This window comes from Myotis brandtii, unplaced genomic scaffold (genome assembly GCF_000412655.1).
Source record: "Myotis brandtii unplaced genomic scaffold, ASM41265v1 scaffold53, whole genome shotgun sequence".
In the NCBI taxonomy this organism is placed as follows: domain Eukaryota; kingdom Metazoa; phylum Chordata; class Mammalia; order Chiroptera; family Vespertilionidae; genus Myotis; species Myotis brandtii.
In genome coordinates this window covers 394,910-420,449 of record NW_005369942.1, presented here as the reverse complement: position 1 = coordinate 420,449, position 25,540 = coordinate 394,910, and the positions used below count along the sequence as shown (strand labels likewise).

Sequence of the window (25,540 nt, the reverse complement as noted above, 5' to 3'; positions counted from 1 at the left end):
TTCTGAGGTGAGTGCTGCAAGTTGGCAGAAACTGAAGATGGCTCTGTCATTTTTAACCCTGACTTCCAAGTCACACAAATTATTGAAAGGGCGAGGGCTAGGCCCTCCATCTTGCCCCAGGGTAAGGGCTACGCCCTCCATCTTACCTTGGCCACGTGCTTGGCAAGGAGCTTCTTCCTGGAAGTCTAAGCCTCTGCTAGCCACACCCAGGAACAAGACACCGACTTGCTCCTGGCCAATCGGCAGAGCACAGTCCTTTCTCCTCCCCTTACTCCAACACCCCCCCCCCCCATAAAACCCGTCTCCACACAGAGTTATCTCTCTCTGCTTCCTGTCACTGCGTCGGCAAGGTGGGGGAGCCAAGCTAGCTCGAATAAAGACTCTTACCTAATTTACAAATGTTTAAAATGCTTTTGCATCGGACCTGGCTGGCTCCCTGATGTGGTTTCTTGGGGATCCTGAAATCTGGGCATAACAATTATCACCATTCTAATTTGCAGGAAAAGTGCATGGGGCACAGTTGCAAAGTTTTGAGAAAGGCTACTATTCTGCTAATGTGTCTTCCTAGAGACATAATCAATGGTGGCAAGGCTATCTTTAAAAAATTCAAGAAAAAGGCAGCTACATTAGCCTGGTCAAGTTAAAAAGTCTCTTAAAAAGCTAACTAAAAGCGAAAATCTCTTTGTTAGAGAAAAGGACAAAATGTAAGTCATCTTAAAGTCAGATTGGGGTGGTAAAAGGAAAAAGCCATTTTTGGATTAAGGAAGACTATATCTGTCTACTGCATGGATCTAGTACACATTGATGAGAGTTTAAGTTTGGGTTAAACCTGTCAGCTATGGTACATTCACAGAGGGTACATCCACAGAAGTAGCAATGAGTTGGCAAAACTGGTTGCTCAGATTTTACCACTGCAAGCTCTTGGAGTTTAACCAAGTGTTAAAGTTAAAATGAATCTGCAACCAAGGAAGTAAAAAAACTTTTAATAATAAATCTTTAGAAAAAAATGTTTACATACAAGATACCTATCAGATAAGAAGGTTTCCATAATAAAGGATTTATCTCCTGAGGTAGTTTCAGAAACATTCTCATCTAGAATCATTCAATATGTCCAGTTCATTTGGACATTCCAAATACAAAGCAAGAAAAGGGGTCCTTGCAAGATGTGTTCATTTATTATTAAGTAAATACAAATATGGTTAATTATGTATTAAGATTGCCAGCACCAATTTATGCAAGTTCAGAACACACCAATGGAATAAAGAAGGTATTTTCATTTTCAGTTCACTCCCTGAAATAAGTAGACTATGTTCTGCTCCTTTAGTAAAAGGAGAAGCTAGACACTCGTTTTCCTATGCATGCACTCTAAATGTACTACTGGTGGGGGAGTTACATGGGAACTTAGTTGGTGCTTGTCCAAAGATGGGGTGTGTATATCCATGAAGGAATCCAAAATAGTACCCAATTAGTATAAAGTTCTTAAGATAGTATTAAAGTAGTTTTGTGGTCTCAAAGATTTAGATCACCTTCCAAAAGGTGGAACCTGTTACCCAAACATAAAAACTTCTTAAAATATTTTAAGTGGAACAACACAGCTCGATTATAATATCATTCTACGACTTGTGGTAACTACTGTAGTTTAAAAAGAGGAGCAGTAGTAATAGTCGCTTCTATCTACCTTAGAGGTAGCTTTGAAGCTAGATGAGAGAATAGACAAAGTAGACTTAAATTTGTCAGGAAAAAAGCAAGACAAAAATATAAAGCATATCTATTAGCCATTAGAATTTCTTAATGAACAGAAAATTAATTTAAAGCCTCCCAATAATAACTCACCTATTTAAAAGGATATAAATTAAAGAAGAAAAATATTTAAATTCTATTTGAGAGCACTGTACACATAAACAATATTATGAGTAGGGTAAGGCCAGAATACTCAAAACAACTATAAAAGCATGGGAAAAAAATCTACTATTTTGATGAATTGATTAGCTTTGTATTCAAATGTAAATTATGCTGCACTACTGACCAGTGATTCTGTGAATGACACTTAGACATTTCTGTTTTGTTGAACTGTCGGCCAACAAAGCACCTCTTTAAAGGAATCTGTAATTTACTAGTAAGTTGAATGGACCACAACTATAATTTGACACAAACTAGGTAAATGTGGGTCACACATAACACTTTCAAATGTTGATAGAATTAAACAACCATACAGAAACTTTATTGCATTTAGCTCTGTACAACAGAACACTCTCGTTTTTATTGTAGAGCTACCAGTTATATTGTAGTATAGCCATTCAAGAGGAAATTCCAATAACTGATTTTTCTAAAAGCATGAAAGCTGCTGCATATTATTTTGTTCTGTACAAACCAAAACTTTCTCCAAACTATTAATAACTGTAACTTATAATGATATTAATCTCTTTAAATCAGATATGTAACTTGCCACTTTTCTTTTATTCTGAATTCAAAGACCAGGTAACTTCAAAGTTTTTGGTTTTTTTCCTGAAATAGACTCCACTACAATGGATGTCTGAAATTATGAGTAACATTACTAGACAGTAAAAACAGGATGTGCAGACTGATTCAAGTTCAGTTCTGGCACACTGATTTTAGAACGCCACATTTCTCTCAGGAATTAAAAATACTTGAACAGAGTTTACTCCTTCCGTACTCTTCTTTTGCGTACTGACTTTACTGGCCCATCTCCAGATCCTGTACTCTCATCTGCTTCCTTCATCTAGAAAAAAAGGAATTGTGAAAATGTTTATTTTCATACTACATGTAAACTAGTAAGTGGTAGTAAATAATATATTTATTATTCTCTAAAATACATTCTAAAAATCAAATACTATCTTATCCTTTACTTCATGCAGTTGACCAAAAATGTGTAAATTGATGTTTTAATTTTTTCACCTTTTGGCATGATTACATTTTTAGAATAACTCTGCTTATCAAATATGCATCTGACAAGGAATACTGCTAACAATTCAATTCACAATTTTATATTATGATTTAGAACTTAATTAAAGATTATATGATATTGTCATAATTAAAGGTTATATGATATTTTCATTGGCAGATATTAAACACTAACTTCATCACAGTATTTCTGTAAGTAATGAATTGCTGGAGTGGTTTTACAGAATTTCTGGCATATATAGTACTTTGAGACAAATTAGGAGAGAGGAAAGGTAAACACCAAATTTATGGTTTGGGTTTTTTCTTTCCTTTAATTCTTATCCTTCTAAAATAAGCATCTACACATAAATTAAACTTGTGTAACAATATAAAATAATGGAGTTATTATATACTGGAGGCCTGGTGCATGAAATTCATGCACGGGGGGGAAGGGGGGATCCCCTCAGCCCAGCCTGCACCCTCTCCAATCCAGGACCCCTTGGGGGATGTCTGACTGCTGGTTTAGTCCTGATCCCAGGGATCGGACCTAAACCGACAGTCGGACATCCCTCTCACAATCCTGGACTGTTGGCTCCTAATCGCTCACCTGCCTGCCTGCCTGGTTGCCCCTAACTGCCCCCCTCCCCCGCCAGCCTGATTGCCCCTAACCGCCTCTACCTCAGCCCCTGCCACCGTGGCTTTGTCCGGAAAGATGTCCTGATAGATGTCCTGAAGATATCTGGTCTAATTAGCATATTACCCTTTTATGAGTATAGATGATCATTAGACTGAAAAGGATCTTATATTTTATTCTCCACTAGGCCGGGGAACTCCTTGATTCTAACAATAAAAGTACATCTTTGAGGAGGGTTTAGGCCAGAAAATAAAGTCAGCCCTGTTGGCTTGTCAGGAAGCCAAATACTGTACTAGTATAAAGAAGGCAACACACTCTTTCCTATCTATCTCACTGCTGTGGTCTGAATGTTTCCCTTCAAAATTCTTAGGTTGAAATCCTAATGTCTCATGTGATGGTATTTGGAGGTGAGGTTGCCCCATGCAGCCTGCTGTTCAGTCGTTTGGTCGTCCCTCACTAACCCCCCTGCTGGCCTGGTCATAGGCAGCCATCTTGTGAGGACGTGAGATTTAATTTACATATTACCTCTTTATTATATAGGATTATACAAAAGAGTTAAAATTATTTTTGAAGGTTATAATATACAAAAAGTGGCTTATTTTAGCTCACTAACAAATGTATATGAGAAGACTAAACGACTGGAAGATGGAATTAAGATATTTTAAAGGTACACAAAATATTATGTGAAGCAAAATGTAACTAGAGCGGGGGACAGAAAAAGATTAACCAAAGAACAGATATGCATATATGCATAGCTCATGGACACAGACAATAGTGTGATAAAGGCCTGGGGTGGGGAGGGTGGGGGAAAGGGGAGAAAATGGGGGACATCTGTAATAGTGTTAACAATAAAAAATGTAACTAGAATATATATGCACGTGAATGATTGCAAGTATTATTATTTAGCGAATGACAGCTGAAATAATGACTGTTTAAAACTCTGTTCTGGAAGAAATTACCTCCACCCAACTAGGATATTCATCCTAGATAATGATCTCCAAACCCCTTTAAAACCTCACAAAGCAGTTAAGACCAGTAACCAGGTATATGTACTGAATCAGCTTTAGAAAACAATAACAATAAAGCAAGTTTATTTGGGAGATTTCTTCAAATGGACAAAATAGAAAGTTTATTTCATCATGTACTGTCACCCTATCTAACGCTAAGTAGTAAGAGTTGTGACTGGGCCAAGATTATGCAGCTCTTCAAGGGCTGGAGAAGTATAGAAAACGGCCTTGGGTATATGCTGGATAGAAAAAAAAAAGCTCTGGTTCTGATTATACCTGGGTGGTTCTGATTCCATAACTGACTTAACTGACTTTTAAAAGGTACTATGGAAAGTGCTATTTCATATCAGGATATAAAAAGGAGTAGACCCATCAAGTTAATGGGGAAATTTACTAAAGATTTGAGAAAAGCACCATATCAGGCAGATACTACTCAATTCTCCAATCAATAAGTGAAATATTTCAGAATGTGGGATATAAATTATTGAATCAATGAGAATGTGTATAAAATGACTGTTAAGAAACTGTTGTAATAAACACAATTACCTTTTAAATATTCAAATGGTCTGTTTATTATACCTTTCAACAGAATACTTTAATGATAAAGTTGTAATATTTTATAGACACAGTCCTCTCTATATATTTTATAAACCATGGGCTGGCTTTATACTATTTCATTAGGCATTAAGATGATATAAATTACAGTATTTTCTTGCTTGTTTAATGGACATATTTCAAAAACATTATTGAGGCTCTTATGAAAGCTGAGAGGAAAATGGCAAAAAAATCCTTTACAAACCAGATTTCTGCTTTTATTGACATAAACACTTGGCTAATGATCATACATAGAAACTGGTTTATTTTCTGTTAGAGTTGCTCACCTCATCCTCGGAACCAGACTTATTTGACTTGTTACCTTCTTCTCGTCCTTCTATTATTTCAATTTCTCCTTCACTCTTTTCCTCAGGTTCACCTTCTTCTTCTGGAATACAGATTTTATTAAAGGCAAAGGCTTGATGAATTAGAATTTTGCTATTGAAAAGTAATTAATACAATAAGGAGGGTTTATTTAAGTTTTAATGTTTAAAAACAAACTGTTCTATAAATTTTTTAAATAACTAAAAATACTAATTATTATACTACATTTTATAAATAAATTATATTTGAAGGGACAGATTTAAAGAATTCTTAAGCAGTCTGTATGTAATATGAAAACCAAAGAATCTCTGTGTGTGTTTATATATGTACACATACATATGTAAATATATGTATGTGTGTGTGTTTTTAAATCAACTATTTCATAAACTTATTAGAGTTAAAATCAGTGCTCACGACATAATTTAAGTCATAAAGGGCTCAACCTGGATCTTGGCTGGGGACAATAGGCAAATACCAATAGTTTTACACTTACCTAGATGTTCGTGAGGAGGTCTCAATGGAGAGCCACCAAAAAGTCTCAGTTCTTTAACATCTTTAGGAGTTTAGTATAGGGTGGGAAGGGGACATATGATTCAGCAACCCTTTCAGGAGATTAAATTATTTATTTGATCTGATAAGCTATCTGATAAACAACAGCCATTGGAAATGTTGATTTTGTTGCTGCAGTCACCTGCCTTACACCTATTCTCTTGTACAGAGGCCATGGGCTACACAGCCCATCTCATCTGCATTGTTGGAGTGAAGGAAAGTCCTTGCAAAAAGCTGGGGCATGTGGAATTCATAGTTGCTAGGCTTGTAAGCAACTGAACAATATTTAAATATCTTTCTTCCTTGAAGACAAAAACTGAATAAGGTGATGGCTGCTCAAGGTACAACACCCAGGCAGGGATGATAACTCCTCTTTGCTATAGTCACGCATTCTTGGGGATTCAGATGGTATAATTCTGACAATACACAAGTAGTACAAGAGCTAGTGTTTCCCAGATAATCTACTGTTTTTATGAGCTTTGGCCAGGGTCCTCATTATAAATCACTGTCACTGTCTTACCCTTTTCAAGAATTTCACCATCACTTTGCTTTTTTTCCTCTTCCAAGTCGACTGGTTTCTCCAGGGCTGCTTTCTCTTCCTTCACTTTTTGCTCTAGCGCTCCCTTTGTCTGTGGTTTACATATGTCAGGTTTTTTATACTCTGCATCTTCATATTTTTTCTGTGGTAGTTTAACATAAGCTATTTTTACTAAAAGCAAAGCACTGTTTTTGTTTATTTATTGAGAAAGAGAGAGAGAGAGAGAGAGAGAGAGAGAGAGAGAGAGAGAGAGATACATTTGTTGTTCTACTTATTTATGCATTCATTGATTGATTCTTGTATGTGCCCTGACCGGGGATCAAACCCACAACCTTGGTGTATGAGGACAAGACACTAACCAGCTGAGCTACCCAGCCAGGACCACAAAGCACTATATTTTTAAAAAATTTTTTCAATAACTGACATCATACACAATAAAAAATCTATGCAAAATTTAGTTTAAGAACCACTTCCTCAATTCATAGAACTCTTAAACACTAAGAGGTATTTTTTTTAAGTTGAAGAAAATTCATTTTATTTACCTTTACTTTCCTTGGCCAACAAAATGAAATAATTAATACTATTGGAAGCCCTGCTGTCACAAGATAAATGAGCCAAAGCCAGGGATGCTCTTGAGCAGCTGCCATTAGTTGTGTAAGTACACCAGGCTGCAGAGGAAATCAGCATGAAAATGTAACTCAGATTACAAACCTTCATCAGGAAATACAGCCTATCCCCAAAACTTATTTTACCTAGGAGTTTTATATTAAGGAGTGTGAACTTGTTAAACTAAAAAATACTTCATATTCTTTTCTTATACTTTATAAAGTTTAAACCTATTAATTATTAGCATCCATTGCTGTTGGGAGACTTTGTAGTAGAAGATATGTTACTACATAGGTGGAAACTGCTAACCTACCAACAAAAATAATGACAATTTTCTTTTTTGGTAACTTTAAATTGCAGGATATAATTAGTCTTTATAGATATACACAGGGTGGGGCAAAAGTAGGTTTACAGTTGTGAGTATGCAAAACAGAGTTTATTCTTAAATTCTTATTTATGGATTTTCTATTTGTATTATTTTCTATTTGAATAACTGTAAATCTACTTTTGCCCCAACTTGTGTTATCTGGTTCATTTAGAAGTATACAGCTCTGATAACGCATTCTATACTTTTAAAGGACTTATTAATAAAATCAACCTGGGAATTATTGCTACCACTTAGGCCTAGAACTGACAAGGTAACAAAGACTTATAGACAAAGACTACAAATAGAAATAAGTAGTATCATTTCTATAAACAGCAAATAACCTCATTACAGCTATCATAATTTAATGAATGAAATGAAGACTTACATATAGTTCATTATATAGTTGATAATGTATCATATAATGTTCATTATATAGTTTATATAGTATCATAATATAGTAAAGCTAAATATTCTAGCTATATAAATTTAAGTACATTTATTTGGTACTCAATAATTATTAAATATTTATTTACCTTTTAAAGGATAATTTGCATGACTATAACCAGGACCAAGTCCCATTATTACTATATGGTCAGTACCGTACCTCGTTAGCATTTGCTATCATTCTTTTCATTCCCCAACCATCTGCAGCCCAGCGATCTGCTACTTCCTTTTCCGAACAGATAATAAAATTATCAAAGTAGATATCAGAGGTCATAGACCAAAGCTCTAAACCAAGAGCAGAGAAAGAAGTCAGAAGGAATGGATGATCATCTTCAAAATAATCCGGATTAGGAATTTTTCGAGGACTCCAAATTCCCTGGAAGAAAAATAATTGGAAGACATTTTCAAATAAAATAATTTCACTATAAATGCTACTTAAGAAGTAGTTGTTTAGTGAAATCATCTACACTAACTAGAGAAAAAGAAAACTTGGATATTAATTCATTGATAATTCAATGGAAATGAAATCTTGGGCTTATTCTGTACATAATGTTCCTGTAAATAATACTGACTAAACTCTACAGAAAAAAAGGCAGAGTGAAAATCCAACACACAAAGAAACTTGAGTAATTAAATTTCACAAGTAAATGGTACTATTTTAGACACGATTTTTTTCAACCCTCACCTGAGGATATGTTTTTTAATGATTTTGAGAGGGGGGTGGTGGGGGAGAGACATCAATCGGTTGCCTCCATACACGCCCCAGGCATGTGCCCTGACTTGGAATTGAATCCGCAACCTTTCAGTGTACGGGATGACACTCTAACCAACTGAGCTACCTGGTCAGGTAGACAAGTTTTCTATATTTAGTAAAGTATTTACTAAATTTAAGGCAAGATGTTATTAAAATTGCCCAAATCATAGAGATCACTGTTTGGCAAAAATAGAGCCACTCCTTTTAATACATACCCATGACAGGCATTAATCATGGTTGAACCTCAGAACAACTATCCAACAAAAAAGTTCCATTAGGTGTGAAACGATTAAACGCGATCCAATTAAATCAGTTTGACAGTATGGTCACTCACTGACTCACTCTGACATCATGTGTAGCTATTCCATGCCAGGCACTATGCCAGAGCTAGGGGTACAGTGATGGACATAGTTCTTATATTATGGAGGGTAAAGTCTGATTAGGGAGACAGACATTAAAGAAAAAAGTTTCCAAAATAAATATTTGGTGATAAATGCTATGAATAAAAACTAAAGTGAGCAATTAGAATATGTAACTGCATATGTAAAATACATGTTAGAAAATGTCAATGAATAATTAGATAAAAATGCAAGGTTAAATGGGTAACATAATGGACTTCTACCACAAAAAAGTAGGTACACTCAAAAGCTATCTGACTCGTTTTAGAAAAAAAAATCCAAATTTTAATAACACCAGAAAGTAAGCAGCACATTAGTTAAGCACAGACAGTCCTCTTGATCAGAAGTCATTTCTTATATTTCATTCTAAAATAGAACTTTATTCCACAATGATTATTAGGGGAAATAGAGTATGAAGTGACTGATCTCCAGTTCTTTATTTCTCCAGAAAATTAAAGAATGCTTTACTTTTAAAATATAAACTAGAGGCCTGATGCACAAAATTTGTGCAAGAGTAGGCCTTCCTTCCCCTGGCTGCCGGCACCGGCTTCCCTCTGGCACCCAGGACCTGGGCTTCCCTCCGGCTGCCAGCAGGCACCCAGGACCCAGGCTTCCCTCGCAGCCCCGGCTTTGTCTGGAAGGACGTCCGGTATAATTAGTATATTATACTTTTATTATTATAGATTAGTTGGAGTCTATCTTCTTTGACTTCTTAAAATAGCCAAAGACACACTATTACAAATCAATTTTCTAACATTAATATAACATCAATAACTAGATATCTATATATATAAAAGGCTAAGCGACCATCTGACCATACGACCAGTAGCTATGACGCACACTGACCACCATGGGGCAGACACTCAATGCAGGAGCTGCCAAACTGTGGTAACTTGGCAGCAGCGGTTCTCAAGTGACATACCCCAAAACCAGAGAGGAGGGAGCTCGATTCCGGGGTGCGTCACCCGAGAACTGCCCTCTTGCAATCCAGGACCCCTCTGGGGATATCAGAGAGCCAGTTTTGTCCCGATCCCCACAGGCCAGGCCGAGGGACCCCACCTGCTGGAGGGACCCCGCTCACTCCGCAGCCGCCCCGCCGGCCACCTTCTAATTAATTTCCTTTCAATGTGCATGAATCTGTACACCGGGGCACTAGTATAATAGAACTAGCATAACATTTTGACTCTACAATGGGATTGGAACAAGTGGTCCTTACCTGGTAATTAGGATTATCTATCATTGGAGGTCTCCATACTCCCTTATATTTTGGGTTATCTATCATGGGAGATTTCCATTCACCACACCCAATCTGACAGGCTGGATTGGAAATAAGAGGTGCCTCCCATTCTCCATCCATGTCTTCATTCCTTAGGACATTAAAACAAAGCAAATATAATAACCTCAATTCTCTACTGTCAGTCATATACACTAGCAACAAAAAAGCAACTAAGAAACATGCAATGGGTGGACCTCTGGAGATGAAAGATGCTTACCAGTCATCAGGCTTCTCAGCACTGGGATCTGGAATAAATTTCGGTTCATCGTCAAGCCAGCCATCAGGTTTAACAGCACTTAAATCTTCTATCTGGGCAGGTTCACTTTCATCCCTGTAAGTCCAGGATTTTATGTTAGTTATTAATTATTCAAAGGTTTACAAATGCACGGTACAAAATTCAGAAGGTACCAAAAGTATTTCCTGCACTTCTTTGTGCCTACTATGTTCCCATCTCTCATCACCTAAATCTTCCACTAACTTGCCAGTTTTTTGTACATTGCTCCTGTTGCACTCTATGCATACATGCACACATGTATATATTCTTTTTTATACAAAGAGCATTCTATATAAAATATGTTAAGTGTTGCTTTTGTCATTTAAAACTCAGTCATTCATCAACAAATACATATTGGATGTTGACATGTGAAGACTGCCCGAGGAGCCCTATTTCATGTACACATACATCTGCTTCATTCTTTCTAACAGCTCCACAGTCTTCTCCTTGGAGGGTGTAGCATTATTTATTTAGCCTATCTACAACTGAGGGGCATTCAGTGTTCTCCAAAATGTACTATTACAAATAAGGCTATCATGAATATCCTGGAATATATTAGAAATTAGTAAACTATTAGCCCTCTACTAGTATAGTCAGCTATATGAATTTAAAATATTTTTTCTAGTTTCTCATGTGCTTTTTATTATAGTTTATGGTGATTTTTTTTGCCATGTAAAAATCATTTATTTTAATGTAGTTAAAATTTGTTAATATTTTCTTTTTAATTTTTCAATTTTATATCATATTTAGAAAGGTCTTTCCTACACTAATATTTTTAAATATTTAATTTTAGTAATTTTAATTTAAAAATAGAACTTTGTAAACTCTAAAATATATAACCACAATTTTAATATGTACTGAATAGAACTACTAATATAACTTTTATAGAAAAGTAGAAATTTCAAAAGAGACTATGTTATGATTTTCCAATCAAGATGAAATAAGCAAATAAACTAAAACAATCAACTCTCTGTGTAAAGACTGGTACTTGGCTGATGTCAGTGTTATCTTGAGTCTCTGAGGGCTCAGAATAATCAGAGTTTAAAATTTAAGGGAGCATTTCTTGTACACTTACATATATGACAACTTCTAATACATGTCACCAATCAGAGTGAGGTCTCTATATGCAGTTTCTCTCATTTAAGGGCAAACTTATTTCCCAATGTCAGCGTTACACTTTATGGGGAAACAAATATGAAGCAATGTTAGAAAACCTACAAGGAGGATGAAGTCCTACCTTTTCTGATAGTATAAATTCATAAAGTGATACTCTAATAAGTGATTTTTTATTGTTTAAAAAACTGTAGTGTTCTTCCCTCCTTGAACAAGTTACTTCCCTATTATACTATTTGCCTGAAAGCAAAGACGTTTTCATTACTAATCAGTATCCCTCTTTATCTACAAGAGAGCTAACCAGTTAACACTTTTGGTTCCAGGAGCAACACTCTATGTTCTGAAAAGGTAGTAACCTCAATGTTCACAAACAATCAAGAACTTAAAGAAACTGAAATAGACACTTTCCAAAATGAAGCATAAAGAGAAATATTGGTTAAAAAAACAAAACAGGCCAAACCGGTTTGGCTCAGTGGATAGAGCGTCGGCCTGCGGACTGAAAGATCCCAGGTTCGATTCCGGTCAAGGGCATGTACCTTGGTTGCGGGCACATCCCCAGTAGGAGGTGTGCAGGAGGCAGCTGGTCGATGTTTTTCTCTCATTGATGTTTCTAACTCTCTGTCCCTCTCCCTTCCTCTCTGTAAAAAATCAATAAAATATATTAAAAAACAAAAACAAAACAAAACAAAACAAAAAAACACCCAGATCCTCAGTGACCTGTGGGGTAATATAAAGCAATCTAATATACATTAAGTGGTGCTCTCCAAAAAGAAATGAGGAGGTACATATAAATCTTTAAAGAAATAATGGCCAAATGTTACCTGAATTTGATTCAAACTATAAACCCACATTCCAAAAAACTCAAAAAACCCAAAGGAAGAAAAACACACAAAAAAAATCTACATCAAGGGACAAGAAAATCAAACTGTTTAAACCTGGTAATAATAAAATAAATCTTAAAACCCAACAGGAAAAAAAATGACATATTAGGTAAAAAAACTAAGATGGGAACAACTGACTTCTCATCAGAAGCAATGCAAGGTCCAAGAAAAGACATGACTGTTGCAAAATAACTATCAACCTTAATCCAATAGTGAAAATATCCTTCAAAAGGGAAGGCAAAATAAAGATGTCTTCAGACAAATCCAAGTTGAGAGAATTCAATGATAGCAGACACACACTACAATGTGTTAGGAGAAGTTTATCAGGCAAAAGGAAAACAGTAACAGATGGAAATTTGTATCTACACTAAAGAATAAGAGTACAAGAGCCCTGGCTGGTATGTCTCAGTTGTTTGAAGCCTTGTCCCATACACCAAAAGGTTGTGGGTTCGATTCCCAATCAGGGCACATACATAGGTTGCTGTTTCAATCCCTTGTTGGGGCATGTAAGGAAGGCAATCAATCATTCTCACATTAATATCTCTCTCTCTCTCTCTCTCTCTCTCTCCCCCCCCCTTTTTCCCTCTTTCTAAAACCAATAAGAATATCCTTGGGTGAGGATTTTTTTTTTAAAAAAGAAAGTACTAGAAATGGTCAATATGTGGGTAATTAAAAGGACTTTCCCCTTAATTGTCTGATTAAAAGACACTGACTGAAAAATAAATATGTGTGGCCTTCACACATACATAGAAGTAAATATATGATGAAAGCACAAAGGATGGAAGGGGGGAAATGTTCACTTAGACATGAAGTGGTTTAATACTGCTTGAAAGTAGACTGAAATAAGTTAAAGATATATATTGTAAACCCTAGAGCAACCAGTAAAATAAACCAGAATGAAGCTAATAAGCTAACAGAAAAGAAAAAAGTAGAATAATAAAATAAATAAAATAAAATAGCTCAATCCAAAAGAAGTCAGGAAATCTTTTTACAAAGAACCACAGAATATATGGGACAAACAGAAAACAATAGTGAGTTGGTAGGTCTGCATCCAACCACATCAATAATTACAATAATCTCAAAAAGCTTACTCTAAGTGAAAGAAGCCAGAAACAAAAGCTATACACTATATGATTTCATTTCATATGATAGTCTAAAAAAGACAAAACTATAAGGGACAGAAATCAGATCAGTGGTTGTCCCCTGGGGTTAAGGGTGGGAGGAGGAGATTGATTACAAAAGGATATGGACCTTTTTGGATGATGTAAATATTCTATGTCATGATTGTGGTGGTAGTTACATCATTGTTTATGTCCATTACAACTAACAGAACTATATTCATATATATATATGAATTTAACTGTATGAAATTATACTATACTACACCTGACAGAAAAAAAGCAATTAGAGTCTAGCAAATGTACAAAGAACAATAATTGCTGACCAAGTGGACTGTAAGGTTAGAAAATCAATCAATATAATTTACCATACTAAGAAAATAAAGGAGGAAATCTATATGATAATTTCAATAGATGCACAAAAGCATTTTACAAAATCCAACACTTAATCATGAAAAAAAAACTTAGTAAAATAAGAACAGAACTTTATAAACTCATACTTAGTATTCATACCACACAGCTAACCACTTCCAGATCCCCAACTCAGGAACTGGATGTGCTATGTCTCTTGTCTTCAGCTGCTAAGTTTTTAGATAATTTGTTACATAGCAATAGATAACTAATATAATGGGTTAAATATAAACAGACAGATAATCTACTTAGCGAAACCAGTACTGTTACCCAATCAGCAGAAAAAAAAAATGATAAGGTTACTGGGAATAGAGGAAATAGAGACATATACAGGTATCTCTCACCATCCGGACTCAAGCTATGGGAACTCAGGAATTGAATACATTTCTTTTAGGGAAAATATTCATAATCCTGTAGAATAAAAATGACACAAATACTCAGCTAGCAAAACAATTATGGTTAAGCAAACTGGCATGACTGACTTCTATATCCTATATAATAAAAGGGTAATATGCAAACTGACCCTAACAGCAGAAAGACTGGGAATGACTGGTCACTATGACACACACTGACCACCAGGGGGCAGACGCTCAATGCAGGAGCTGCCCCCTGGTGGTCAGTGCGCTCCTATAGGGGGAGCTCTGCTCAGCCACAAGCCAGGCTGATGGCTGCCAGTACAGCGATGGTGGTGGGAGCCTCTCCTGCCTCCTCAGCAGCGCTAAGGATGTCCGACTGCAGCTTAGGCCTGCTCCCAGCTAGCAAGTGGATATCCCCCGAGGGCTTCCAGGCTGCTAGAGGTATGTCTGATTGCCAGCTTAGGCCCAATCCCCCGGGGAAGCGAGCCTAAGCCAGCAGGTAGTCATCCCCTGAGGGGTCCCAGACTGCGAGAAGGCACAGGCCGGACTGAGGGAACCCCCCCTTCCCCCCCAGTGCACAAATTTTTGTGTACCGGGCCTCTAGTAGTTTTATAAGATGTTGAAGACATACCTATTTTAAGTCTAAGTAATGGAAAAGACTACAACTCTGCAAAATATGCATACACATGACAAAGATTAAACTAGAAATTAAAATAAAGTGATAATGTGTTAGAGTTATGGAACTTTCTCTCCATAGCACTGGGAGCATAAAAATAAAAATACATTGAAAAAAAGCAACCAAGTTAAAATGTTAATTAAATTAAAATGAAAATTAAGATAATTAAAAAGCAGGGAAGTTCCAAATCTATTTTAGAAAAGTACTTCACCCAAAATAATCAAAATAAGTAGTTCTGATGTTTAAAAGAATACATTTCATTAGTAGTAAACTTCACTTAGAGGTTTTGTGCCATTATTTAATTATACCAAATAATGCTTTACTACCAAAAACTTTGCTTACCAGTCGTCTGGTTTGATGGCAGAAGGATCGGGAATTTTTGCTCTTTCATCCCAGTCGTCAGGTTTTTTATCACTGGCATCTTCAATTTCTTTGGGAGGATTGATAGAAGGAACCACATCCTCTAGTAGGCTTCCTTTGTTTACAACTATTTGATCAATTAACACTTCAAATGTGTTATCTGGATTCATCACTAAAGACCAATTTAAAAATATTATAGTTATCTTATTGATAGACATTTAAAAATAATCTTTTAAATAATAAAACTACCCTAAACTTCATGGGTAAAATTTTCTCTCAACCAGAAATAGAGCAGTTACCAATGTATTAAGTTAAAATATGCTGAAATCACTAGATTTAGTGATTTCTAAAATCAAAGATAAAATTTTAAGTAACAACATAATTTAATAAAATGCACCATTACTTCTCAATGGATTTTTTTTTGTCCAAAGATGTTTTTTACATAACGCTTATTTGCTGTGTACTTTTTAAACTCTAATTTTTAAAAAATCAATTTCAATTGTGAAATTTATTCAGAAAACATTCTTTACCAGATTTTTCTTGAGAAACACCTTTTTCTTGAATTAGGAAGGATCTAGTTAGTAGTTTTGCATTTAAGGTCTTACTCTTACTCTTATCTTGACTTTTTTCCTTTGTTGTAGTAATATTGTGTTATAATCTCAGCTGTTAGTAGAAGAGGAAATAGTGGAGAAAAGAAGAGACAATATTGAGTGTGTGTTTGCATTATTTGGGTTTGTGTCTGAATTGCAGTACTTGAATTTGACATAATTTGGCATTGTTGTGACTGAACCCGCTGGAGACTGGCTCTATTTCAGAGCCGTTTCTTCAGGAAGCCGTAGCCCATGTAACTAGGTGAGTCAGACGATCCTGACATTTGTTGGCAGCTTGTATTTCCTTAGCTTATTGAAAACAAATGTTAGGCAGCTATTTTCATCTATCATTCTTTCCAAAGATATAAATTTTGCCTAGTGACCCCCTTCCATGTTTACAGAAGGTACTCTGTAAGGTACTTAGAACAATTACAGAACAATGTTATAAAAATATAACAGTATTACAGAGGGGTTTTTTTCTAAAGAAAAAAGTCACTGAATCTTAACACAATAAAGATTTTATATATAGTAAAATCCTATATATAGAAAAGCACCTGTTTAAGAGTCACACCTGAATTTCAATTCCAGTCCTATCAGTTACTATTGCTTCTTAGGGCAAGTTACTTAAGCTAAATTAAGGCAAAATAGAAACTGCTCCCCTCACATGATGGTTCTAAACAAAGTGCCTAGCATAGAGCATGGTACATATGAGATGATTAATGACAATTTTAGTTCTTTTTTTTTCTAGTCTTTTTCTATGTGCTTGCATACTTTGCCTAGTGGCCACTATGATATGCCTCCAATTTGAATCTTTTCTTTCCCCATTTTAATATTATAAGCATTGCTTTCCTGTTGCTAAACATTTCATAGTTATCATTTTGCATTGTAAAGAAAACCACTAATATAACACTTGGGTTGCTTCTAATTTATAGCATATTTTCACACAGAGGTCATTTGGATAAATTCTTGAAAGTGGAACTGTGGTTTCAAAAGACATAAACCTCTTATGGTCTTTAATATATACTACCAAATTGTTTCTGACCAGGTTTGTACAGTAAAGTCTGATTACATTAATTTGTCTTAGTTATAATTTCACATGATTTCTACAACATATGTTCCCCAAAACGTCCAGTACTATTTTCCAATTTCATATACAGTCTTTGATGTCAATGTTTCCATTAAAAATGAAACTGGTCATTGCCTGTGCAGACCAGGTGAATATTTCTGCAACTGCAATCTTTGGGAGGAAAGCTGAAATGCCTCAGTCTTGGATGGAGTTGTCCTGTTGGATTCTCATGCTGTGATTTTACAGAATCCTGGGCAGACCATAGCTCTACAACCATATGTACTTGGGAAGGGGAGGAATGACCCCTATAAAGTTCTGCCCCCTGAACGTCTATACAGACTCCTATTTTCATAAAGTAAAGCTAGGTGTGTTGATGCATGGTTGCTCAATGCTTTCCCTTTCTAAGTTTAGATATAGACACAACCACCCTGAGGTAGGACCTATCAGTAATCACAACTGCCTCTGGAATAAAGTCTAAGCTTTCAGCTTGGCCTTACAGACTTCTTCCTCTTTGATCTTATTTCCAGCTTTCTATTCTTACAGCACTACTAATATCATAGTGCCTAAAACATCCTTTTCACCTCCTACTTTCCATATTCTATCTACATTTCAAGACTAGTTCAGATACAATCTCCTTTACTAGGTTTTCTTAGAGTCACCAAACTGGAAGTGATACTGATTTTGAACTCTTGACTAACTCATCTGTACCTCTCAAATGGTATTTTACTTCCAACCTATATTAGAATTATGCCTGTCTTTTTTCCTAAAAAGATAGGATCCATGTTTGTTTCTCCCAAAGCACTTGCCATGAAAAATATCAGCAGTCAGCAAATATTTTTGAATGAATGAATGAATGAAAAGGATATACCAAGGGTATATAGATGAGTCTTCCTGTCTGTAAAGAACTTTTTCAGGTCTACTTCTGGAGGTTTGGCATGTTTCTCTTCAAAAACTCCAGTTTTGGGGTGTTTATGTCTGAAGATAAAATGAAGTTTATAATCTTCTCCACATTTATCTGGTCCAAACATAATGGTATAGGATGTTTTATCATGAAAGTTTTCCTTCAAAGAGAGATGAGTGATGGGATTAATCCAGAATTAGAGTATTTAATGAATTTCTCTAGTCTATCCAATTGGGCCGACTTTACAAAAATATATTAAATGCTAATTCACCAAAGAATTATTTAACACACATGACAAAAAAAGGATGTGGAAAAATGACAAATACTATTCAAAATAAATTTTTTTAAAGCACACACTTCTTCCTTCATAAAGATGTAGGAGGGAAGCTGAAACCACCCTAGCAACATCATAATAAGCGTATTTACTTTATGCAAATCTATATTACTAATATTTTATTAAGAAAATTCAGTATAGAGAAAAGCATACTTATGACCTCAAGACAACAATTATCCATCACTATTATGCAGGAATACACTAGAAAATGACCCTCCTGAGCAGAGTGAAGAGAAATTCAGAAACAAAAACAGACACAGAGACTGTTTTTCCTGCTGTTTTACTGCTAGTAATTTCTCATTTGACATGGCCTACTGGTTAAGAGCATGGGATCTAGAGTAAGATGCCGGGGCTCAAGTCCTACGGCTGCCACTTATATTAGCTGCATGTGGCCCTGGCAAATTCCTTAACCGCTCTGTAGTTTTGTTTCATCACCTCTGAAGTATGGAGATAATAATAGTACCTGTACCTATGTTAAAAGGTTTCTCTGAGAATCAACTGAATTAATTAGATAAAGTGCTTAAAGAAATACTTGGCACTGGGTTTTATTATTGTGGTTATACCCTCCGGTGACCCTATGTTAAAAGGTTTCTCTGAGAATCAACTGAATTAGATAAAGTGCTTAAAGAAATACTTGGCACTAGGTTTTATTATTGTCGTTATACCCTCCGGTGATTGTCACCTGGTAATACCTAAACAAGAGCCTGCACATTTACTATATAACCTCCCCTTTACCAGGTCCAAACAGTGGCGCAGGACTCCTTCACTCCATGTCCACAGCCTGTACAGAGCCATGTGTTCTGACAGGTATCTCACTATCTCCCGCATCTTATTCCTGCTGTATGCAGGCACCCTGCCAGCCTCCTGTAGGAGAACGCTGTACGAGTTCAACATCCCCAGCCTTCAAATGGGCTTAATACAAGCTGCTTCTTTATGAAACATTTTTAGTTATGTTTTGTGGGCTGCCAATTCCTGAACTGGCCCACCTTTTTTATTTAGTTCTTTGATCATTCTGTTTCACTACTTTGCTCTGTTATCTTATTTTTCTGAACAAATATATGATTCTTATTTGGTAAAGAAAATAACTCTAAGTTGATCTTTCACTGACATTTATAAGCACCATGTTATTTCTTATTTATAGACATGGAAATTTTTTTTATGTTGCTAAAAATTACAAAAATTGATGCCATCAAGTAATACGGCTGTACATCAAACTTGAAGGCACACTATAAAAGCCATGAAAACTCATGTTAGATAAAGATTTTCAAAGTTGTTTTCAATTTCAGTTGAAAATTAAAATTTTTTAATTTTATCAATTACTCCTTAAAGTACTTATTAACTTTAATACTTATTAACATTAAAATATCATACCAGATTCAAATCATCAGTGTCTGCTAGGAGTTTAATGTATGCACCTCCACAATCAATACCATCTTGAAAATTTACTTCATATCTAAATAAAGGGAAAAAAATCACACTGCTGATAAGTAAAAATTACTAATTGCTCTTTAAAAATCTACTACATCACTCTCCATTCATTTAAACATGAATATTTTATATTGCCAGAAAGCCCATTATAAGCACATCCACAGCCTAGAGGACATAAGCAGAATGCTTTCTCTATGCACATCCTTAAAACGTTAAAAGTAGAATGATTATCAAGTATTAAAAAGCCAACTAACCTTTGAAATAATTTTTCCATCAAAACTGCAGAATTAAGAATAAAATACTTTGACTAAAACAATAATAGGAAACTTCAAATTCAGATAAGGTATACCCTACATATTTCTTAATAGACTAAAAAACAAAGACTATGAGGACCATCGATAGCCACAGCAATAGAACTCTAAGGAATTGCTAATGATCATAGATATTCAGTGCACTACTAATTTGTCTTTTAGTTCAATTATACCTAACCATGTTAAAGAATTGTACATCCAATGAAATGCCTCCAGCAAAGAGTCTTCATAATCTCAATCAATAACTTGGAGTATTTCAGATTTTAACAGCCAGGAGAGATGGGAAATATAGTATAACAGCTAAAGGAGAGAACTAACATGAGTGTCTTTTCATGGATTTACAACACTGAGTACTTCTCAGCAAAAAATCCCCCCCCCCACATACACACAAACAAAACAAACACCTTAAGGAACTAGTTAGGCAATGAGACACAGACTTATTAAACAGTATTTAGAAGAGAATTTGGGTAAAGTGATTAATTACAAATTATATAAATCAATGAGGAACTGTCTATCAGTGAAAAACAGTGAAAACCAAAAAGTTATGATTTGGTTTAATGAATTTAAGAAAAAGAAAGATAAAAACTAGCCCTAGCTGGTTTGGCTCAATGGACAGAGCGTCAGCATGCAGACTGAAGGGTCCCAGGTTTGATTCTGGTCAAGAGCACATGCCCAGGTTGCAGGCTCAATCCCCAGTAGGGGGCGTACAGGAGTCAGCTGATCAATGATTCTCTCTCATCGTTGATGTTTCTATCTCCCTCTCCCTCTCCCTTCCTCTCTGAAATCAATTAAAAAAATGTATATATCTATAGATATGATAGATATATATAAAAAAGAAAGATAAAAACTAGAAAAACAACAGAAACTAGTGGTAATTTTAATGAACTATTGTTTAAAATCTTTCTAAAAGAAACTTTAATGATAATAGAGTAAAAAAAATAGAATACAAAACTTTAACAGTGTGAACACAGTTAGTGTATACATTTTATATTGAAAAGAACAAGAAATACAGTAACATTTTGAGTGATTATCTGAGATGCCAGATCATGGTTATCTCCCCTCCTATTTTTACTCTGCTTTAGTTCTCAAGATCTCTACAATATGGTGACAAGTGTATACTTTGCAGTAAAAAAGACCTGAGATTTATTCTTGATTCTGCCACTTACTCTAGTGACTCTGAGGGTAAAGGCAAATTATTTAAGCTCTAAGTCTCTAGTTGCTCATCTATCATATGGACACACTGCCCATACCTACACCTCAAAGGACTGTCATAATGATTACCCTGTCACAGCAATGGGTAAATAAATTATTTAAGCTCTAAGTCTCTAGTTGCTCATCTCTCATATGGACACACTGCCCATACCTACACCTCAAAGGACTGTCATAATGATTACCCTGTCACAGCAATGGAATATATTTTTAAAAAAATGTTAACTTCTCTTAACTATTGTAAATAACACTGCTATATTTTTTAAACTGGATTGTTCGTTTTCCCTTTGTTGAGTTACATGAGTACTTTCTATATTTTGGAAATTAACCCTTTATAAAATTTATCATTGGCAAATATATTCTTTCCAGCTGTTCCCTTTTCATTTTGGTGCTGGAAACAGCCCAAGTGCCCATCAGTAGATGAGTGGATAAAAAAAACTGTGATACATTTATTCAATGGAATACTATGCAGCTATAAAAAAGAAGGACCTCTTACCCTTTGAGACAATATGGAGGGACCTAGAGAGTATTATGCTAAGTGAAATAAGCCAGTCAGAGAAAGACAAATAACACATGATCTCACTTATATGTGAAATCTAATGAACAAAATAAACTGACAAACGAAATAGATCCAGAAACATGGAAGCATGCAACAGACTAAGGATTCTCAGAGGGAAGCAGGTGGGGGTGGGAAGAGATCAACCAAAGAACTTATATGCATAAGCCATGGATGCAGACAGAGATAAACCAAAGAACTTATATGCATACATGATTAACCCATGGACATAGACAATAGCGAGGTAGAGGTCTGGGGAGGAGGCGGAGCCTAATGGAGGTGGGTAATGGAAAAAAAAAGGAACAATGTAAGTATAATTGTGCAAGGGAGAGTTTATTTTCTCATGACTAAAATTTTCTAAATTTCCTACATTGGTTTTTATGAGTCAAAACTACCATTGCTTTCATAAATTATGAAAATTTATAAAATTATAATTAATATTATAAAAATGTTTAAATGAAGTTGTAATAATAGATGAATTTTAAACGTGTTATGCTAGTGAAATTTTTTAATGTTATGTGTGACTCAATCCTATAGTTTTCGTACCATGGTTAACTTTAAGATTTGAATTGATATTAAAATTTTTAATTAATAAATAACATTTGAATATGTGGGCAATGTAATTTTCATTTAACTATATTCCTTTTCTATATAATTAAAGTAGGCATCAGTTAATATGTCAAAAAATGCAAAAAAAATGTTAGCTTCTCTTATGATCAGAAGAAAGGTTTTGTTTTATCCTTTTTCATTTTTTAAATAAAGGACAGTTTGTTTTCCTCAAAGCCTTCTCAATAGTTTTATTTTAGGCAGTAGCTGTCAAAGAAATTCAGGTCTTTGAAGACTATAAAGTAAAATAAATAATTCACAAGTGACTTAAATATACACATTCACTATTTTAGGTAAAATAACATAAAAAGATGTAGCTTTATTATAGGTAACTTGAGGAACAAAGTGCTCTATGAAAAGCTAAGCACGAGAAAGAGCAATTTGTAAGTTATATCTATAAATGTAAATATAGCTTAATTATCCTATTATGTCTAGACTCAATCACTGTCTATTATTTTTAAACTAGAGGCCCGGCGCACAAAATTCGTGCGCGGGTATGGTCCTTAAGCCTGGCCTGCGATCAGGGCCATCTTCCCTGGCTGCCTGCAGCTGGCGCCACCCCCTAACCCTAGTTCCCCGTTTGCCACCGGGCAATTGGAGCCTGCCAGCCAGGGAAAGGGACCGAGAAGTAGTCAGTATGCCTCATAGTGACTGGTTGAGCAGTCATTCTGGTCATTCTGCCGTTAGGGTCAATTTGCATATTACCCTTTTATTATATAGAATTAACTGCTTTTCACTCAAAACCCCGGAGTGTTTGTGTGTACACATGCATTGTGTGTTTAAGTAAAACTGAAAAGGAAAATCTGGATTTTTAGCCCATTTTATAACCATTATAGTTATCCTCACAAATCAAATTATATAAAACTAATATAAATTTAAGAAAATCTTTAAAAACATAAAACTTACTGAACTATCAAAGGTTTATCAGCAAAAATGAAGGGCTTTGCTAATGTAGCAGATATTGCATGATGCTTTGCTCTGGATTTCAACACCAGTCCTCTGTCACCAGGCACTCGGTTTTCTTTCAGTTCTTCTATTTCCCATCTTCCTAAAATATAAAGCAGAGCAAATTAAACTACAACCAAAACACTGACTTAAAAATTATTCATCAGCAGTGGTGACTGTTAGGACTTTTCCGTGAAAGCTGAATTGGGAAAAATAAAGCAAATTTTAATATCAGAAAATAATATCTGCAACTGTATGTATGCCTATTCCTTTTTCTCTTACCAGAGAATGGTTTCATTTTCTTTGCTGAAATTGTGGAAACTAATAACAAACACTACAGTATCTGATCAAAGCCCTTTTAAAGCTGGCTTCGTTTTTGGATTTCTCTGAAAAATTTTTTATCAATGAAATTACAAAATATGCTTTGTCTCAACATTGTATTTTTAAACTGAGATATTTTAAAGTTACAAACAAGACAGAGAACATCTTTAATACAAAATGTGTTCACCTCATTTTGAAACACATGGTATTCAATAGTACTTTTCTTATTTTGCAGAAGTTATTGTGAGGATTTAAATTTTATTTTGAAAATTGTATGTCCAATGAACACAAATTGTAGTCACCCTTCCCAGGCTAAGCCAATCAGCTCTCAGGCCTTCTGGGCAAAAGAGTAGCAAGCACTGGATAGGCACTGGATAAGCACAAGCTGTGCCGTTGCAAAGCCGAGGTAGGCCCTCTCTGGCCAGAATTTCCCAGGTTTAAGGTCAGGAAGCTCCTGAAATTAGATTATGGGCTGCATACAATACCTGTAGCCCAAATCTTGTGTATTGGAATGTTCTCCTGTCCTCTTTTTAGAAAGGAAAATAACCAACTTATATTAATTTGTTCTAGTTTTGAAAATTGTAGGCTTGCCTATTCCAAAAAAAACCTCAATTTAACAAAAATTGGCTATTTTCCAGCATTGTGCCAACTTGAAACATTAACAAGCATTTTTGAATCACTAATACTTTCTATATTACTTTTTTTCTTTCTGAAAAAACCCACAGAGCAACTACCTAAACCAGGTTTATGAATCAGAGAAAGGTGTTTCTGGTCTATCATTTTGTAGACTTTATTGAGCTTTTAAAAATGCATTTTTTAAAGTTTTTGGGTTTCTCTTCCTTTTCTCCCTCTAATTTGGTTATACCATACTTTTCAAAAGAAGATTAATATACTTGATGTTACTTCTCTCACACTGATAAACTGTATTATCACTTCTAACCTGTTTTGACCAAAACAAAAAGGTCTTCTTTTTAGAAGTAACACCTTTATCTTTAGGATTTTAAGGATAGCTATCTATATGTATACAAGCCTAAGCGACTCTTACAACCGGACAGTAGCTATGATGTGCACTGACCACCAGGGGGCAGACGCTCAATGCAGGAGCTGCTCCTTGATGGTCAGTGCGCTCCCACAGCCAACTTCCTGCAGCCAGCCAGCCGGCCAACCTTCCGTGGTCCCTCCCCCCCGCCGGCGGGCCCCCATCGGCCTCGATCACTGGCCAGGTCGAGGGACCCCACCCATGCATGAATTTGTGCACCGAGCCTCTAGTCCTATCTAATAATAGACAAACATGGTAATTAACTGTACCTCCGACACGCTTCCCATAGGCTAATCAGGGCGATATGCAAATTAACTGCCAACCAAGATGGCGGCTGGCAGCCAGGCAGCTGAAGCAAACAGGAGGCTTGCTTGCTCCAGTGACAGAGGAAGCCAAGGTTCCCCGCCTGCCGCTGCTGGCCTCTGAGCTGAATTCTAAGAAACAATGTTGCAATTATAGAAGCTAAACAAATCCCAGAAACCTGCTTTCAGCCAGCCGGGCCTCAGAGCTGGAATTGCAACAGTGTTTCAATTATAGAAGCTAAACAAACCCAGATACCTGCTTTCAGCAGCCGAGGCCTCAAGCTGGAGCCAGGCCTCAGAGCTAAAGCCGGCTCTCAGTTCCAGTGACAGCCATAGAAGGTAAATAAATCC

At 35.7% G+C, this 25,540-nt stretch overlaps 1 protein-coding gene across 2 annotated transcripts in view; it reads right to left on the bottom strand.

The window, feature by feature from the left end:
• Window positions 1–2,194: 2,194 nt before the first annotated feature.
• The window catches only part of CLGN (calmegin), a 29,413-nt gene continuing 6,067 nt past the window's right edge, over window positions 2,195–25,540 (bottom strand). Inside the window, exons 4-14 of one of the 2 annotated variants that reach the window (XM_005877717.2) lie at window positions 23,489–23,630; window positions 19,844–19,925; window positions 18,106–18,298; window positions 15,564–15,753; window positions 10,610–10,723; window positions 10,333–10,483; window positions 8,125–8,340; window positions 7,090–7,215; window positions 6,530–6,689; window positions 5,424–5,524; window positions 2,195–2,740 (exon numbers count right to left, since the gene is read on the bottom strand). In XM_005877717.2, coding sequence (XP_005877779.1) covers window positions 2,660–2,740; window positions 5,424–5,524; window positions 6,530–6,689; window positions 7,090–7,215; window positions 8,125–8,340; window positions 10,333–10,483; window positions 10,610–10,723; window positions 15,564–15,753; window positions 18,106–18,298; window positions 19,844–19,925; window positions 23,489–23,630 — 1,556 coding nt within the window. In that variant the 3' untranslated portion in view covers window positions 2,195–2,659. Of the gene's footprint in view, window positions 2,741–5,423; window positions 5,525–6,529; window positions 6,733–7,089; window positions 7,216–8,124; window positions 8,341–10,332; window positions 10,484–10,609; window positions 10,724–15,563; window positions 15,754–18,105; window positions 18,299–19,843; window positions 19,926–23,488; window positions 23,631–25,540 lie in introns of those variants that run through there. The other variant, XM_005877718.2, reaches the window with a different exon arrangement.